The sequence below is a fragment of the Gossypium hirsutum genome, chromosome D08, assembly GCF_007990345.1.
Source record: "Gossypium hirsutum isolate 1008001.06 chromosome D08, Gossypium_hirsutum_v2.1, whole genome shotgun sequence".
Taxonomy (NCBI): Eukaryota; Viridiplantae; Streptophyta; class Magnoliopsida; order Malvales; family Malvaceae; genus Gossypium; species Gossypium hirsutum.
The window spans coordinates 67,771,009-67,789,260 of record NC_053444.1 but is presented as its reverse complement, the minus strand read 5'-3'; the positions used below and the strand labels follow the sequence as shown (position 1 = coordinate 67,789,260).

At 30.6% G+C, this 18,252-nt stretch overlaps 3 protein-coding genes across 3 annotated transcripts; 1 reads left to right on the top strand and 2 right to left on the bottom strand.

Moving 5' to 3' along the window:
• Positions 1-4,320: 4,320 nt before the first annotated feature.
• LOC107928385 (multiprotein-bridging factor 1b) lies at positions 4,321-5,998 on the top strand. Its single transcript, XM_016859598.2, has 4 exons — positions 4,321-4,567; positions 4,719-4,802; positions 5,568-5,650; positions 5,754-5,998. Exons 1-4 carry the CDS (start codon positions 4,426-4,428, stop codon positions 5,871-5,873), a joined length of 429 nt encoding a protein of 142 aa, XP_016715087.1. The 5' UTR covers positions 4,321-4,425; the 3' UTR covers positions 5,874-5,998.
• Positions 5,966-9,796, bottom strand: LOC107928384 (tubby-like F-box protein 7). Its single transcript, XM_016859597.2, has 4 exons — positions 9,280-9,796; positions 8,484-8,571; positions 6,882-7,011; positions 5,966-6,691 (listed from the first exon to the last, which is right to left on the bottom strand). Exons 1-4 carry the CDS (start codon positions 9,637-9,639, stop codon positions 6,115-6,117), a joined length of 1,155 nt encoding a protein of 384 aa, XP_016715086.2. The 5' UTR covers positions 9,640-9,796; the 3' UTR covers positions 5,966-6,114.
• A 2,829-nt stretch (positions 9,797-12,625) lies between these two features.
• On the bottom strand, positions 12,626-14,269 carry LOC107928281 (protein DOG1-like 4). Its single transcript, XM_016859471.2, has 2 exons — positions 13,754-14,269; positions 12,626-13,059 (listed from the first exon to the last, which is right to left on the bottom strand). Exons 1-2 carry the CDS (start codon positions 14,134-14,136, stop codon positions 12,762-12,764), a joined length of 681 nt encoding a protein of 226 aa, XP_016714960.1. The 5' UTR covers positions 14,137-14,269; the 3' UTR covers positions 12,626-12,761.
• Positions 14,270-18,252: the final 3,983 nt, after the last annotated feature.

The following is an 18,252-nucleotide window of genomic DNA, read 5'->3' as shown; positions in this document are numbered from 1 at the left end:
TTTTGGTTTATGATTTTTGCATGAAAAGTAGAATGTTACTTTTTATATATATATATATGAATTATAACGTATATTTTTATGTATGCTTACAGTTTATGAAAACTCTTTCGAGGTTCATGGTTGTTCCTCACAATAATATATACCATTTCTAATATTCGAATTTGAGTTCTCTTTGAGAGTGCAATGTGCTTTACCATTACATTCGATATTTATTGGTAAAAGTATTTATTAAGGGATAGTATCTTAATTATATTATTAGCATAAAAATGAATGAATGATTGATTAGGTCCCTAGTACATATCTTATAATATTGAATAATCTACTCCACATTTCTAAAAAGGATTAATTCCACCAAAAATCCCCAAAGCATGACATAAATTTTAATGTGGTTTCTAAACTTTGAATTAAGTCTTTAAAGTATTAGCGTTGTATTAATAAAGTCCTATTAGCCCATTGTCAACTTGTGCATCAAATTTTAGCTTAGATCTAATGTAAAATAAATTTAAAACACGTGGATCAAAATATTAAAATGTTTGTACCTATTGCATGAACAATTTGTATCTAACGAGTTAAAAGAATAGACAACGCCAATCTAAATTTAAGAGGATCATTTTTTTAATATGTTATATCTGAGTTGTTCATGCAATAAATACAAATGTGTTTAAAGTTCAATCCACATGTGTTCTAAATTTGCTCAACATTATATTCAAATTAGTATTTACACGTATAGAAAGAGTTGATTGATATGATATTAATAAACACAATATTCAATTAGAACTTTTTGAACTTTGAAACCAATTTAGAATTCGGATCATAGTTTGAAGATGTTTGGTATACATTTTTTTTGTATATTGAAATATCGAGGAATATAAAGTATTATTATAGTTTTTTTTATATAATGTCTAGAACTACCCATAATTTCTCCCTAACCTATAGGAGGATAAACGTGTTTCAATGTGCTCAAACCCACATCCTCCTACATGAAAACAATAAATTTAAATTTTCGAATTTTGATATCTACAATCCTTTCCTTAATATTTAGGCTACAAACTCTATTCCAAAGAAAAAAAAAAGACATTAGGAGGACTATTGTATCCTATATAAGTTTATTGGTGACAAATTTTAAAAAATTTCCCCTATTTCATAGTTACCAATGGCATCCCCCACTTATATAATATCTTGTCCCACCTCTTCATAATGTTCTTTGATTTATTGAACATCATTTGGCTTCCTCTTCCAAGGTTAATGAATAATTACTGAAGGTATTAATTAATTACTATAATTTCTTTTTCCTCTCAATGGTTCATTTTTTATCTTTTACATTGCAACCCTTTGAGCTTTTGGTTATCCTAGATAAGTCTTATCATTTTCCATTCATTTGTTATTATTATAAATAATATAAGATTATACTCTTATTATATTATTTGGTATTTGAAACTTTTTTTAATGAGGTACTTATATTATTTTTTGGTTCAATGTGATACCTATATTTGGTAAGATTTACATTTTGGTATCCAAAGGTAATAATATTGACTTGTTAGTGTTCAATTCGAGTTTTAGGATTGATTTGATGAAAATTACTTGTTAATATCATTATGTTTGAATTTTGTTATTTTGTTAATAGAATAAATTTAATGTTAATTATGAATTTGTTTAATTTTGGATTTAATTTGTTAAATACAACCTAATGTTTCGGCTTTTAATTAAGGTTAATTTGATGAAAGTTAATTACGATTTTTCATCAAATCAACTATAAAACCCGAACTGTTAACTTTAGGTACCAAAATGTATAACTTTGTCAAATATGAATATCACGTTGGACCAAAAAATAATACAAGTAACATATTATCAATGAAGTTTTTAGACTTAACGAGCACTATTAGAAAAATGATATATATTTAAAGTATAGTAAAAAATATATAAATGAACATATAGTAGTTTTTTAACTCCACCTGGAATTAAAAAAGTTACCATCAATATATAAAAAACGAACCCAGATTATTATAAGGTGCACTATTAGTGCAAATTAAAAATTCATAACCATTTATATTAACTTTCATTTTACTTTTTATCAACTTTTAATGATTTATTCAATTGAATCAGACAAATTAGACTGATTAAATCGATCAAATCAACAATCCAATAATCTAGCCGGTTTAGTTTGATTTTAAAAATCTTGATTTTTTTAAAAATTTTTGCTGCGTTACGGGTACAACTTTTTTTTTAAATTTATCAGTCGGCAGGACTTGATTTTAATCATATTAACATATGAATTTGAAAAGCATTTATTATAATTTGATTCTTGATTTTGGTTTAATGTTCAATTTGATATTTATGTTTTTTCAAATTGACACTTAAATTTTTTTGGCCCCAATTTAGTTTCAATTTTAATTTGATACCTAAGCTTTCCTTTTACTAGAGCGCAAGTGTCAAATATTCATTAGATCACATGATGTAATTTGATTTAGATATCAAATTAAACATTGAAACTAAACTCAAATACCAAATAAAAAATTAACCCGGAATTCTATATCTTTCATTTTCTTTTCGATTCATGATGAAGATGACCTTTGCTCGTCCCTATTCTTAAAAAAAAAGTTTCATATATCCATGTAGGACATATACCAATATCCGACATTTTGATTTTGGAACCGATGCAATTGCATTATGATACTACATTTGTTTAATTCTTAGCCCTAGCTAAGAGTTTTATTTTCGAGTTTGCTTAAGTAACGTAAAATTCAACTTCTTTCGGATATAATTTAATTCAGTTAGTACATGCGGTATTAAACATGGCATTAACTTTCGTACTCTTCGTAAATTTAGAATTTAGTTATTGTGCTTCTATTTTTAGGAATCAAGTCCCTTTTTTCTCAGATTTTAAAATTTAAATTAAATTATTAATACTGTTAAAACTATTTTGTTAAATTCAAGTTCATTATAATATTATTTTTTTAGTTATATGGCTACTAAATGAATATTTTTTTTATTTCAAAATGTCGCATTAACAAATTTAACATAAACACTTTAATAATTTTAACAGTTAAACTTAAATTTTGAATTTTAAAAAATAAAAAAAAAACATACAAAGTTAAAAAAAGAAAAGAAAAGAGGAGAACAGATAACAAAATGGAATCTTGATTTGGCATCCATGGCATGTTGAGCTAATTTACAGCATTTAAGCTTGCAAGCCAATGAGGGGTCTAACTATAGGAGAAAGAGGAAATCTAGTGGTTTGTTTTTTCTAAGCTTAATTATTATTGTTATTATTAAAGAAGTTAGTATTATCTATTTATTGGGGAATATTATTTAAAATATTGTATATTCATATGATTCAAATATCTCATTCAATCATTAATCTGTTTTATTTAAAGTATATTTTATTATAATAACCTAAAGTAGAATTTTGGGGCATTCTGAATGGTTTTAACTAAATTTGGAAGTTTACATGTCGAGATGTTTTGTTAGAAACATATTGTTTGAAAGAGCTGCACCATATTAAGGGGAACCTAATGATAAATTAGTCGGAATCGCATATAGTTAATGCGATTCGAGATTTGTTGAGCCGTGATCAGCATACTATCTTAAAACATGTGTATTGAGAATGAAATAGGGTGGTTGATTGCTTAGCAAAAGCTGCAGAAGGAATGGACATTGATGTTCATTGTTAGTCCCAACTAGACTTGTTCATGGGCTGGGCTACGCACCCAAGCCCGAAGGTCCGTTCAAAATTTAAGAGGGTTTGGACAAAAATATTAAGCTTGGGTAAAAAAAAATAGGTCCGTTTAAAATATGGGCCGAACTTAAGCTTGAATGTTCAAGGCCCAAGCTCGACCTAACTCATTTTTAAGTTTATAATACTTTATATTATGTCATTTTTATATATATTATGTAATTTAAAACACATTTAAAAAATAAACTTATACTAAATATATAATACTATTCTAATGTAAACATTATTTTAATGTTAAGATGACTGTATAAAAATTTTTAATAAATAAAAAATGTATAAAATATTAAATATTAAATATAAAATAAAATAAAATAAATAATTTTTAAAAAATAATATAGACGGGTCTAAAATAGGCTTAGGTTAATCTTTTACAAATATGTGAGGGTTTAAACAAAATTTTAAATCCATATTTTAGGTCAGGCGGGACTAAGATAAACATAAAGTATGTCAATATTATACTTAGACCCGATCCAAACATGTCGCTTCCCAACCCGACCCATGAGTACTTCTAGTCCCAATACTTAATATTGCTCTCAATGTACTGCTCTTTAAAATTCTTTTTTGTATTTTACGGGTCAGCCCGGATCTAAATACCATGGGCCGACCTAGGTTTTAATATGTTCACCTCTATATATAAAGCTCATCACTGTTATAAGATTCCTAAAAACCTTACCTTTTTCATTTGACAAGCAATGGCCGGAATCGGACCTTTAACCCAAGACTGGGAACCCGTTGTTATTCGTAAAAAAGCCCCAACCGCCGCCGCCAAGAAGGATGAGAAAGTCGTAAACGCCGCTCGTCGTGCTGGTGCCGAGATCGAATCCGTCAAAAAATGTATTTTTTTTACCCTTTTCATTTGAAAGGCAATTTTTTAAATCAATTTAAAAGAGCATCGGACCAAAGCTCCCAATATGATAAATCTCAATTAGGGTTCTTTTGTTTAATGATAAAATAATATATTTTTTGTTTAAATGGAAATCTGCAGCAAATGCTGGGACGAACAGGGCCGCATCAAGTAGTACATCTCTGAACACAAGGAAGCTTGATGAAGAAACTGAAAATCTTGCTCGTAAGAAATAATTTCATCTTTCTTTTGTGTTTTTATATATATATATTCTGTAGATAATATCTAAAATATAATGGTTTGATTGATAGCTTAGCTCAGCTAGCACAGTTGCCATTGCAACAAAGAGGAGGGCGTGGGGTCGAGTACTACTTTTCTTGGTTTTAAGGGTTTGAGGTTACGGGTAGTAATAGAAATTGTATTAGAAAAACCCGAAATGGTTTAGTCCTTATGTATGAAGATCCTTTTTTATATTTCTCAAAAGGAATTTGTGTGTATGTCTTTAGATGGGATTGGTTCGAAGTTGTTTTGTTCGTAAGCGATCGAAAATACATCCATGACAGTACTCTAATTTCCCAGCTTAATCTTCTATAGCTAGTAGTTTTTATTGAATGGTTTTGGTGTCGATACGGAGAGGTTTTTGAATTCAGTTCTTCATTCCCCTAGGTTTAAGAAGCAATACAAATTTAAATATAGTGATATGTACTTAGTTGCACACCCTGAATTACTCTTTCTCTCTGTTTGTTGTCCTGGATGTTGGAGTGATCTTATATGATTTATCCCACATTACACTGACTCGGCACTCGGGTATGGGTCGGACATGGGTATGTGTTTGAATTAGTATTGCTTTTGTAACTTGCCATATTCTTTTATAACAACCTTGGCTAACCTTTTTAAACATTTCTGTGAATCTCCGCCATAACGAGTTTTTAGTTTTCGAGAATGATGATTCCATTGTAAATTCTTATCATTGTTGAAACTTATGACCAGATGATCGAGTGCCAACCGAACTGAAGAAAGCGATCATGCATGCTCGAGTTGAAAAGAAACTTACCCAAGCACAACTTGCTCAGGTATTTTTCCCTTCTCTCTCCATATGCTTATTCCCCGTTTTCCTGTCGATGAACTGATTTGATCTTAAATTTTTTCACTGGATCTTTCTTCTCGTTCTCACAGTTGATCAATGAGAAACCTCAGATCATACAAGAGTACGAATCTGGAAAAGCCATTCCTAACCAACAGATAATCGGTAAACTCGAGAGGGCTCTTGGTGCAAAGCTGCGAGGTAAGAAGTAAGGCGAGTTGGGTCTTTTTTCCTTTTGTGGTGTAAATGAATGTTCTCTACCATTATGGTTTTGCTTGTAAGAACAGTGTTTTGGACTTTGTGGTGACCATGAAATGAAGTGTGTTCTTCAAAAATATATATAATTTGCAGCCAATAGTTACAGAAACTTAAAAGGTGATATTTAGTGGAAAACAAAGATATGTTAAAGCTTGTTACTATGGAATATAAATACTGTACGTATCAAAAATAAAATCACTCACAAGCCAGTTTTGTACCAAAGCTTGTAAGGCAGATGGCAAAAGCAAGAAAGGCTGATAAAGGCTGCCTATAATCCATGGTGAATGTATGATCCCCTACTTTTCCGAACTGGAGGACAACCGTTTCGTTGTCTACTTCCCCTCCCGAGTTTGGGTCTACAGTAGCAGACAGTTGAAAGTTCTTCACCGATGCTACTGTTACACGTCCATGGAAATTCAAACACCAGCATTGTAAATGTTCATGCCATCTTGGAGCTTTGTTCTTCAAAACTGTATGGCTGGAGGTGGTGTTTGCAGGCATTTTCATCTTGCCGTTGTCCAAATGCTTGTATTCAGCAGTGTTTTCTTCCGGCAAAGGGCATTTTATCGAGCAAACCATCCTCCTAGGACCTCTTGATTTTAAGAGATTGAACTTGTAAGACAGTTGTCCAACCTTGAAATTGCCGGCTGGGACTTGGGGACTGATTTGCTTACTCGCAAATCTCCGACTGGCTCTGCTACTTCCAGGCTTTGCACCACTGTGAGGCGGCTGACTATCAAAGATCGTAAAGTTGGTGCCTAGAAAATCCGAACTGCAAAGATTTTAAATGTATTTAAGCACTCGCCAAAAAATGCTTTCCAATGCACAATATAAGTAGTTTTTTAAAGAACAAATAAACACATTCACTAAATTCAAAGAGCATATTGTTAACCGAGTTCCTACATGTCAGCAAGAGAAAATTCATATTACAAAATACCTCATCCGAAATTTGAACCCCTTACCTCAACTTCCCAACATAGGCATTACTGCCTTGAGATAGATCATCCGCATCAAGGGATATAATATACTCGATATGAGCACCTTGTCGATATCTTCGTGCAGCCAACAGAAACTTCCCCTTGTCGGTAAATGCTGCAAATGATCGGGAAAATAACTCAACTAAGCTAGATTTCAACCACAACCACCATCCGGTTGCATGATGACAATTTACAACAATAAAAAACGAGAACTGCTATAGATTGGATAATAACAGTGAACACTATTTGTTCTTAAGAATTCAAATCACATCTGGTAACAAACTTATATTATAATGGTATTATACAGGCACAAAGCATTACTAAAATATGAAAACAAGAAAAAGAAAAGCCCAAATGCATGTAGCATCGGTCCATTAGTTAAAGATATTAGTGAATAAAATTGGGTAAAGAAGCATAGAGGCCTTTATACTAGGAGTTAGATTGCATTTTGTCCCATCTACTACAAAATGAGAATATTAGTCCCTATATATTAAATCAAAGAGTAAATTGTTCGTTTTGTTAAAAGTTTCATCCATTTCTATTATTAAAAATTGGTTCCTATATGTCAACATGAGGTACCCGTGGCACATCATGTGTAACTATTTGGTTATTCCAGCAACGCCAATTTTTTAACAATAGAAATGAATGAAATTTTTAACTAAAAGGACTAGTTTGCTCTTTGATTTAACGTATAGGGACTAATTTGCTCATTTTTTGCATAAAACGGGGCAAAATACAATCTAACTTCTAATATAGAGGCCTCCATGATACTTTTACCAAAAAAATCATTCGTCATAGACTGGATAAGGGAAGACTAGACCAGCTCTAATAAAATAACATCAGCAGCTGCCACCATACATTGTTCTGAAGTGAAAGGGGTGGGTGGGCACTAACTCTAAATCTAAGATAATGATATCCCATCTGTAGTATAGACAGGTCCAAAGGACTAAATCATTACCCTTCTATAATCAAAGGGCGTGCAAGACCATTAACTCAAGCAAATTGATAGTCAACCATTCTAGATATTTTCAAGATTTAGACCAAGTCAAGCTGACTTAAGCTAAGGTATTAGGTCAGCACAGTTATGGCCTGCCTGTACAAAAAAGTCAAATGTAATTTAAAAGCTTTTTTTTTTGGCCAAAAATGTAATTTAAAAGCTTTGACAAAAAGAATCATATGTCCCTTTCGACCTCCCCAGCTCTCCTTTTCACTTCTAAACATAGCATGTAAACAGCTGTAAAAGGCTCGAGGTCGAATCAAAATTCAAGGGTTGATTGATGCTCGACTGAATTGCACTAAAAGGTTGTGCTGAATTTGAGATAAAAATCAAATTACTTAAGCTCACTCAATTAAGCTCGTTTACCTAGTAAAAAAAGAGCTCATTCCCATGCTCAACTTGATTAGTCTCGTGAGCTACTTGAGTTGAGCATTAGGATGCTCAAATTCAGCTTGCTCAATAGATCGAGCGGAAGCTCAACAATGACCGGACCAAATTCAAGCCAAACCCAAGTAGCTTGGGAGCAAGTATCTTTTTCACACCCTAAGTTGTCATCATGTTTTACCGCTGAACACCAAAATATCACTTACATGGTGAAAGAGCAAGGTAAAGGTAGAACGTTGAGTTCTTTTTGTTTCGGGTTATAATACACTGGTTTGGTAAATTACGCGGACCAGGCTGCAATAAGAAAAAAAAAACAATAAAAAAATAAGCCAAAGAACTTGAAACAAATCCATTGATCGGTAACTGTAAATTCTAAATGCATTCCCGTTCCAATAGCAGCAACCACAAAAGCAATTCATCTTTGTAGCAAATAGGACTTGAAGATCACAAAAGACAGCAATTCTAAAAGCTTTATTTTGTTTTTGAATTCTCTTTTGTACTACTCAAAGCAACAGATCATGTTGTGATGATTGGGATTTGGGGGGGATAATCACAAGATTTCCAAGTTGCTTAGAAAACAATTCTAGCCCTCAAAGCATAATTTACTTACATAAATGTTCAAAAATGTCATTTGATTCAAAAATTTGAACCTCTTCGCCTCATACATTTCCTTAAAATTACTTGATGCTAAGAAAAAAAATTGCATCGATAAGATCTAACTATAAAGGACATTACCGCAAACTAAAATCCAAACAAATGAACAAAAAATGAACTAATTTTTCAACACTAGAGCACAAATTGTCGAGCTGCAAGAAATTTGAAATCCTAAAAAAATTTAAAATAAAAAAACACTTAAAAAAGCCTCTAAAATTACAAATTCTTAAACCTTTAAAGATATTTCTATATATTACCTGATAAAGCAATGCCGGATTAAGAAAGTGTATATATCAAATTCAATGACAGAAATAAATCAAAGAAAATTAAGAGGAAAATTCAAATTACCTGTTTAAGACAAGAAGGGAAAGTGATTTTTCCACTAGCAGGAGAAGCCTTAACGATTTCTCTCGCAACTTCTCTCCACTTCTTACACACGCAAGCGGACGCGACGACGTTTTGCCTTGAAGGCCACTGATCTTCACTCGCCTCTACGCGCTCTAGTATATCGCTTAACAACTCCGGCAGCATCGTCGACCACGATTCTCCTCCCTCCTCTTCCTCTTCCGCCGAAGCCAAATTAAATTCCGGTTGACTCGCCGCCGTCGAAATTGTTCCTGACGACGCCGATTTCGTATACGATCTTAACGATCTCGACAACCGCCGCGAAAGGCACGATGATTTCTTGAAAGACGAAGAACACGACATCGTTTCGAAGAATAAATTTTCGCTTTTTGGTGCCTAAAAAATTTTCTTTTGGAGAGAAAAAAAGATTGAAAGATAAAAAAGGAGAGATGGATGGGGGATTTTGTTCGAATTAAAAAAAAATTGGAGGAAAAATTGATGATGGTCGTTAAAATGAAGTGGCGGTGAGATAAAGGGAAGAAAGACAAATAAGAATTTAGAGTTTTGAAACGTGGCAGCACTTGATTGGTGGTGATGGATATTTTTATTTGTTTTCGGTTTTCTTACTTTTGAATCGGTCGCTAATTCGTTATGATGAAGACTTGACTGTTATATTTCCTAAAATGAGTTCCGTTTGAGTTGTCGTTTTATTTTTATTGTTTAAATTCACCCAAAATTCTAAAAAAGGAAACTTCAAATCTATTAAATATTTAAATTTATTAAAAAAATTATTTCCTATTTTTTATTTATTAGGTCAACAAATTTATGTTAATTTATGTCCGATTCTGCAAATTTCTGTTTTCAAATTATTGTTTAAAAAATATATTAGTTGTTTGCAAATAAAAATAATCTTAAAATTTAAAAAAATATTTCTTTTATTTTCTTACTTCTATATGTATATAATTTTTTAATTAAAAATAAATATTCAAAATTATTTGATAGAATTAGTGGAAAAATGTTGGCCTTGGAATTGAAAATATATATTTTGAAAGGTAACAGTACTATGATAGTTAAATCGTAGAAGAGGAACTAATATCTAGTTCTTCATTGTTTTTGAAAAATATTTTTGAAAAATGCTGTGAAAAATGATTTTAAAAAGTGTTTTTGAGAAATTTGAGTGTTTGGTATTGTTGTCAAAAAGTACTTTTGAATAATAAAATATTTATTTTAGACATGATATTATAAAGTAACAAATATGTATTTAAATAATGTTTAAATTAGTTAATATTATGATATTTTAGTAAATATATAAAAAATAATATTAATTTTAAATTTTTAAGTAATTAATATTAATTATTTATTAAATTTAATTAGAATATATAAAAATGATATTTAAAATATTTAAATATAATAATTAAATATTATATTTCAATAGATGAAAGCAAAGAACCAAAGATGAAAGCAAAGTGCTTTTTGCATAATATTCCAATAGATTAGTTATCCATAAGAACAAAGATGGTTATGGTCAATTTTCTAGGAGAAAATATAAAAGAACTAGCGTGTGTGTTGGCTAAAAAAGTAAAAAAATCAGCCCAAAAACACTTTTTGGCTGAAAAAGTTAAAAAATTTTGCGTTTTTATCTGCCCCAAAAGCACTTCAAATAAGTTAAAATTTTACTACCACCGAAGTTTGTTCTTTATTACTTTTCACCCAAAAGCATTTTTATATGTAAAAGTAATTTTCAAACACCCAAAAGAACACAGCCTAAATCAATCAATAACACATAATACAACGACTTTCTATAGAACTCGATTAAAATTAATCTATAATGGAAGATACATTTAAAGGTGGTTGAAATATGTTACAACTTTTACGCTTTTTATATATTTGAAATTTAGTTTTACTGTTTTTATTTTTAAGAATTTAATCTTATTACTTTTTAAATTTAAATTCAAATATAATTATTAATATTGTTAAATTAATACTCCAGTTAAATTCATATCTATTACAATACCATTTTATTGTTTATATGACTAAGTGACAATTTCTTTAATTTAAAAAATGTCACACCAATAAATTTAACAGGATAGTTATAACAATATTACAAAAATTTGAAATTTGAAATTTGAAAAATAAAGAGATTAAATTTCAAATATCCAAAGGTTATAACAAATTGAAGAATATTTTAACCTTGAAAATTTTTAGAGTACTGAAATATTAAGTAATTGCATGTTGAGCATTTATGCGCAAGGAAATTCCTCATCGAACTAACCAATTCATGCACTATAACATTAACCTTCCTTGAAATTTGTTGTATGACTACCTACTAATCTTATCTACAAAAATTCTAAATTCATAGGATCAAATCTTTGTACAAAACTATATATTTTAATCTTAATATCTCGGAAAAAAAAACTTTGCTTTTATATGGTTAAACGTCGAAACATAGAAAATAATTGGGTAAAAGTATTATGGAGAATCCTATATTAAGATTATGATTACATTTTATCTCTTTTATTTAAAAAATAAGTAAGTTAATCTTTGCATATTAAATAAAATAGTAAATTAGTTATTTTTATTAAAAATCATCCATTTGTATTATTAAAAATTGACATAGGTAATGAAATAATCAGACAATGACATTTGGCGTGCCATGCTTAGCTCATGTTGACGTATAATGACAAATTTTTAACAAAATGACCAATTTACTCTTTGATGTAATATATAAATGGATTAGTTTACTCATTTATTAAGTAGATGAGCCAAAATGTAATCTATCCCCTTATATTATATACGAGACTTTGGTATTTGTCAAGGCTTAGGAATTGGGTACTTGAGCATTCATATTTACTATTGCTACGTGTGCAGGGGTGATGTCAAAATTTAAATTAAATTGTAATTTATACGAGAGTAGAATTAAAATTTTATCAAAAATGGCTGGACTGTATATGTGGGTATTGTTTAATTATATTTTAATTTTTTTTATCCATCTTTACTTTGTAGTTACTCAAACATATTCTAAGAAATACTTAAATATTAATTTTAAAATAACATATAATACTAACAACAAGTGTCGCCATGCATGCTGCAATACACTCACAGACAAGACACGTACGGCGTAACCTTTGGCCACAAAATAAGCTGTGCCTCAACTTTATTCATATCCTAATAATTATATCTTGAATTATTATTTTATTTTTTTAAAAATAAAGAACTTATAAATAAAATTCGATTTTAAACATTTATTTTGTCTGCATTTTAATATCTGAAGTTCCTTTTTATTTATAAATTTAATCAACCAAAAATAACCTTAGTAAAAAGATAATTAACCCAAATTTGAAGTGCAACATAAGAAATCCATTCTTCACATAAAAATTCAGAGTTAATTAACAACCCCACAAAATAAAAAAGAACATATCATAATTTACCCCCCAAACCCTAAATCAGTGGCACATTTATTCAGGAAAAAAAATCACTGCGACACATCAGTAACTGCATTCACGGTCCTGATTCATTCCCCACTCTCTGATCCCCTGCTGTAACTCCACCGCAGCAATCAAGAACTCTACAGCTTGTTGTGGGGTCAACAAGTCAACCACTCTCTTGAGCGTTCTCAACCGTAGATCATCTGCTTTTCGAACAACGGTTACCAACCGTTCGATCATTTTATCAACGTCGGTGGTTGCTCCCATTAGATCACTTACGCTGTGCTGCCACTCAGATAATTCATCAGTTATGGCATTCTCTTCCTTCACCGTTTCGCATTGTAGCTCACTCACTCGCCTGTTCCATTTTTATAAAGGGATAATACAACATTTAGTCCCGAACTTAACAAATTTTCTCAAATTAGTCCCTAAATTTTTTCCGAGAAACATTTTTTTCCACATTAAGACCTGTCATATTCTATTGAAAAATTATTTTAGACGATGTGACAAAGTATCAAAATGCAACATCATCACAAATATGACAAACAGAAAAATTGTCCAATTTTAAGATTAATGTGGAAAAAAAATTCAAAGACTAAATTGAAAAAAATGTCAAGATCAAGGACTAAATGTTGTTTTATCCCTTTATTAAGTTCAGTAAAAATATTAAATAAAAATAATTTTGAAATTATATAGATTTTATAATGACAGCATGCAACATTTTTTTCTTCTCTTTCAAATTTTACATTAACATTTTACTTCAATATTTTACATACATAATTAAATAAAATATTTTTTTGAAAGGATAATTAAATAAAACAAAATAATGAAAACAACTAAAATTGTTAAGAAAATTATATGTATGATGAAGTATGAACTACTAAAACTTGTTATGCATGCATGCTTGAGTAGGGCAATTTTACAAATTTTAAAAAAGGGTAAACCAAATTATAGTAAAAAAAACTATTAACAAATTAGTAGAGGGGCTTGTTATAGAATTTGACCCAAAAAAATAAAAACCATTGGTTTGCATGCAAGTACTTCGGCTTAACCTGAACTGAGTAGGCGATAAGTCACCAAGATCGCCGGTCCGAACACCACGAAGAATATCGACGATGTGGGATTCAAACAAAATACTTGACTCGGTGTAAACCAAATGGAAAGCCGTGGTGGGTCTCCACCCAGCGATCCAATGGAGGCTTTTCTCGAAAGCTGAAGCCCAGGGGGCGGCGAAAATGTCGAGGACGTCGCGTTCGGCGGCGGCGGCTTTCACCCTGTAGTACTCTGCGTAGTGGGAGAGGACTTTGTTCACTAAGTGGTTTAAGTGGTGAAGGTGATCTTGGGTAGTGGGTGGTTTTGGGGCTGAACAGAGTTGTCGTAGGAGTTGTTGGAGTTGGTCGCTCCAGGCGGTGTAAAAGGCGGTGAAGGTGCTCATTTTGGAGGGAATTTGGGTTTTTTCCGGCGGAGCTGTGGTGGTTTTTTGGGGGCACTTCGGGCTTTATGGGGGGGTTTGAACCGGTTGGTTTGTCTATGATCGGCGCGTGTCGGTTTACGTGGAAGAAGGTGATAGATTAATACAATTTTTTATTTTATTTCTATAAGATTATTATTTTATTAAAATACGTAACTGTTGAAACTTTTGTGTAAGAATTTAAGAGTTTTAACTTCCAAGGAATGAGACAAATATATAATAATATTTTTTTGAGAGTGACTTTTGGTTCAGAATGTTTTAATTAGTCAAATTCATTTTATTTTTTTTAATAAGATATTCATGTATTTATATTATTTTTTAATTTATGATCCTTTGTTTTGCGTTTTAATTATTTTTTTTGTCATATTTCTATAGTATAGTTGTGTCATATTTAATTTTTTTTAAAATTATAAATTGATCATTAAATTATTTTAATATTTTAGGGGTTTTGAAATATTGGTGGTTGTTTTCCAACAATCTCTTCACTTTTTGGTCTTTTTCTCCAACAAAAAGAATCATACATTGAATTGGAATTTCAACTTAATGGTTTAGTTTTTTTTCTTAAATGAACTTAAATTTCATTATTTAAACCTAAAGCCCTAAAGAAGAAGCTCTTTCATCTCTGTTCACGATCATTGAATGACTGGCTCATTTTAATATGTTCCTCTTCTTAGCGAGACTTTCTCCTTGACCTTTTGGATTGAGCCTTCATTGCTTAAAACTCTTCGACTAACTCCTAATTGAATTTTACATGTTTGAGTCTCTTTTTTATATCTTTATTCTCTTTTCTTTGATTTTATTTTGTCCCTTTACTTCGGTGGGCCCTTTTTGGGATCGTTGAAACAAGATCTTCCTTCTTTTTATTTGTATTTATGTTTGCTTTGATTTGTAGTGATATTTGGTTGTTATTTCGGGGAAAGGGGGTGTGCGTAACACCCTATATCCGACCAGATTGTCAAGTCTAAGCAATGGGATGACACATTCATTGTCGGAGCAACTGCGGTCAATTCACAATTTAATTATACAATTTATATGATAATTATCTGACAATAAACATTCCTTAATCATACTAAAGAAAATCAATATTTATTTTATAAAAGCACCTAATAACATACAATAAATCCAATATATATATTTTCTTACTAGAATACAAAGTATAACATTTAATTAAAACATCATCCAACTACCACGAAACTTAATCTATTAGGTACATGCCAACCATAAGTAACATTTGAAACAACAACATTGCTAAGGCCGAGACTGCGGATTGGATGCTCAAGTTGATGCACGAAAATCTTGCATTAAATCTAACTTGCGCATGGGAAAAACAATCCATATGCTAGGTAAAGCATTCAATGGTATTTCTATAATTTAAAAAGATAATATTAGCATTAATCGTTCTAATATAAGTAAATATGTATATCTTCATGCACATATCTACCATTTACTTATAACTTGAAGTTACCAAGCTTAACATTCTCGATATAAACATGTTAGGTAAACAAAACTTGTAAGACCCCGCACCCGATTCGGCCGTCAGACCTAAGCTATAGGACACTTCAATAGTTCAACTTGCACAAATACTTTACCAAGAGCTCGCTTCTACACATCATACCAAGTCAGTTCACATATAACAACTTTAATGAATATAATTAGTTTGCACATACTTGACAAAGCCAGTACGTGTATATATGACAAAATCAATTAGCACATGACTACTTATAGAATCAGTTCACACTTATGTTACAGTGATAGTTTGCGCCTTGACACAACTTGCACATTTACAGGGTCCACATATTGACTAAATTTGCATATAAACCCAGTTCGTGTAACACCTGCAAGGTATATACAAATATAGAAACAATTTATTCCATCATCGATTCAATGTATAAATTCATGCATAAATTAATATTCAATTAAAATCGAGCCTTAAACGAGTTTACGAGGGCTCTGGAGTTATCCCGAGCTTGCAAAAGGACCAAACTGAAAAAGTTTTAGAATTCAAGTGTAGGTATCGATACCAAGGCCAGATACCGATACAGGCCATATTGGCATTCTGTCGTTTTTAAAACAATGTTCATTTGGTAAAGTACCGATACCTCAAACCAATGTATCGATACCTTTTTCCCAGATGACCAACAATCACATGTTTTTATTACTTTTCATACCCCAAACTCAAACCCTTTGCAATTAGTGTCTTAGACACCTAAAACTTGCATAAAATCGTCTTAAAAGATACACAAAAATTCCTATTTGAATAACCTAATAATCAACTAACCAATGTACCTCAAAGCCACCGATTGACAATAACTTTAACATACCATTTTAATTAATTAACCATCCAATTCTTCATTTTATTTATGCTCAGTCATGTAGCTTAGAAACCGACATATATATATATACCACAACATGATAATAAACTTGTGCATATTGAACATCTGCCAATTACATTATAGGCTCAATATCAACTAAGTTTCCAACCAAACAAAGCATAACAAGATAATATGACATCTTCTAAATACATGCCACATATAACCAAGTTCAAGCAATTATAAATCTACAAAAATTTGCCATTCAAATTATACATATGTCATTTAACAAGCTACCATCACATACACATCTTCATTCATGCTCAGTCATGTAACTTAGAAACCGACATATATATATACACACCACAACTTGATAATAAACTTGTGCATATTAAACATTTGCCAATTACATTATAGGTTCAATATCAACTAAGTTCTCAACCAAACAAAGCATAACAAGATAATATGATATCTCCTAAATATATGTCATATATAATCAAGTTCAATCTGATTATAAATCTACCAAAATTTTCCATTCAAATGATACATATGCCATTTAACAAGCTACCATCACATACATATTATCATATATTCTTTACCATTTCAAAAGTAAACATTCATCAAGGGTCAAACAGAAACTATCATCCCAAAATAAACATATATATATTAGCCCTACATACATACGATTTCTGACCTACAACATTCTCATTTGTATAATCGTTCCAACTCACCCAACTCAATAAGACACCAATTATTTATACCACATTTCCATTCCCAACTTATATAATTCTAGCATATCATCTACTAATATTAAAAATATAATCAATTTAAGCCAGCATCCATGTGCCTATTGGCACTTGCCATACAATTCATAATTTATAGTTTAGTTCTTTATAAGCCAATATCATTGAAGTTATAATTAATATAACTAATAAAAATTAAATATAATCAAACATATCATAAAATTTACATAGTAATTTACATATGAACTTACCAGACAAAACATATACTAGCAAGACGTTGATGACTAATTTGTAATTTTTCCTTTTTCGTGATTATCCTCCGATTAGTTCAATTCCCTATATAAATAATAATTAATTTCAATTTATCAGTTCCAAATACCTTATAACAACCTATGTTAAGCATGTATCAATTCAGTTTTATATTTTAGATGTCTCCTAAAATTGTTCATTTTATTCAATTTAGTCCTTAAAATCGGAACTAACCTAGCTTTCAATGTAGAACTCAAATTGCAATCCGATTTCACTACAGTCTATTTAGAACCTCCTATTTTTCAATTCTACAACCAATTTCACAATTTATGAATTTTAGCCCCTATTAAACAAAATTATCAATTAACTTCACAATTTAGTTCTTTTTCACTTCTAAGCTTAAAATTTATCAATTTAATACCTAAAACTTCAAGAAATCATCAATGTAATATTTTCAAAACGTTAAGAGTTTTGAAAAATAACACACGAGTCAATAAAACTTAAATTCCCAAGATCTCGAAAACATAAAAATTACAAAAAAAAAAACAAAATTACACTAACCAATCTTTAAAATCTCAAAACCTTAGGGCCGAATGTGTTCTTCTTTCTTTTTTTCTCTTCACAGTTTGGTTGCATGGGGAAGAAAGGACTTTCTCTTTCATTCCACTATGTCTTGTTATTTTAACCATTTATCATTTATTTTCTTTTTATTTTTATTTTCAAAATTATAATGAATTTAATCCACTTACCGTCCACCTTATATATAAAATGGTATAATT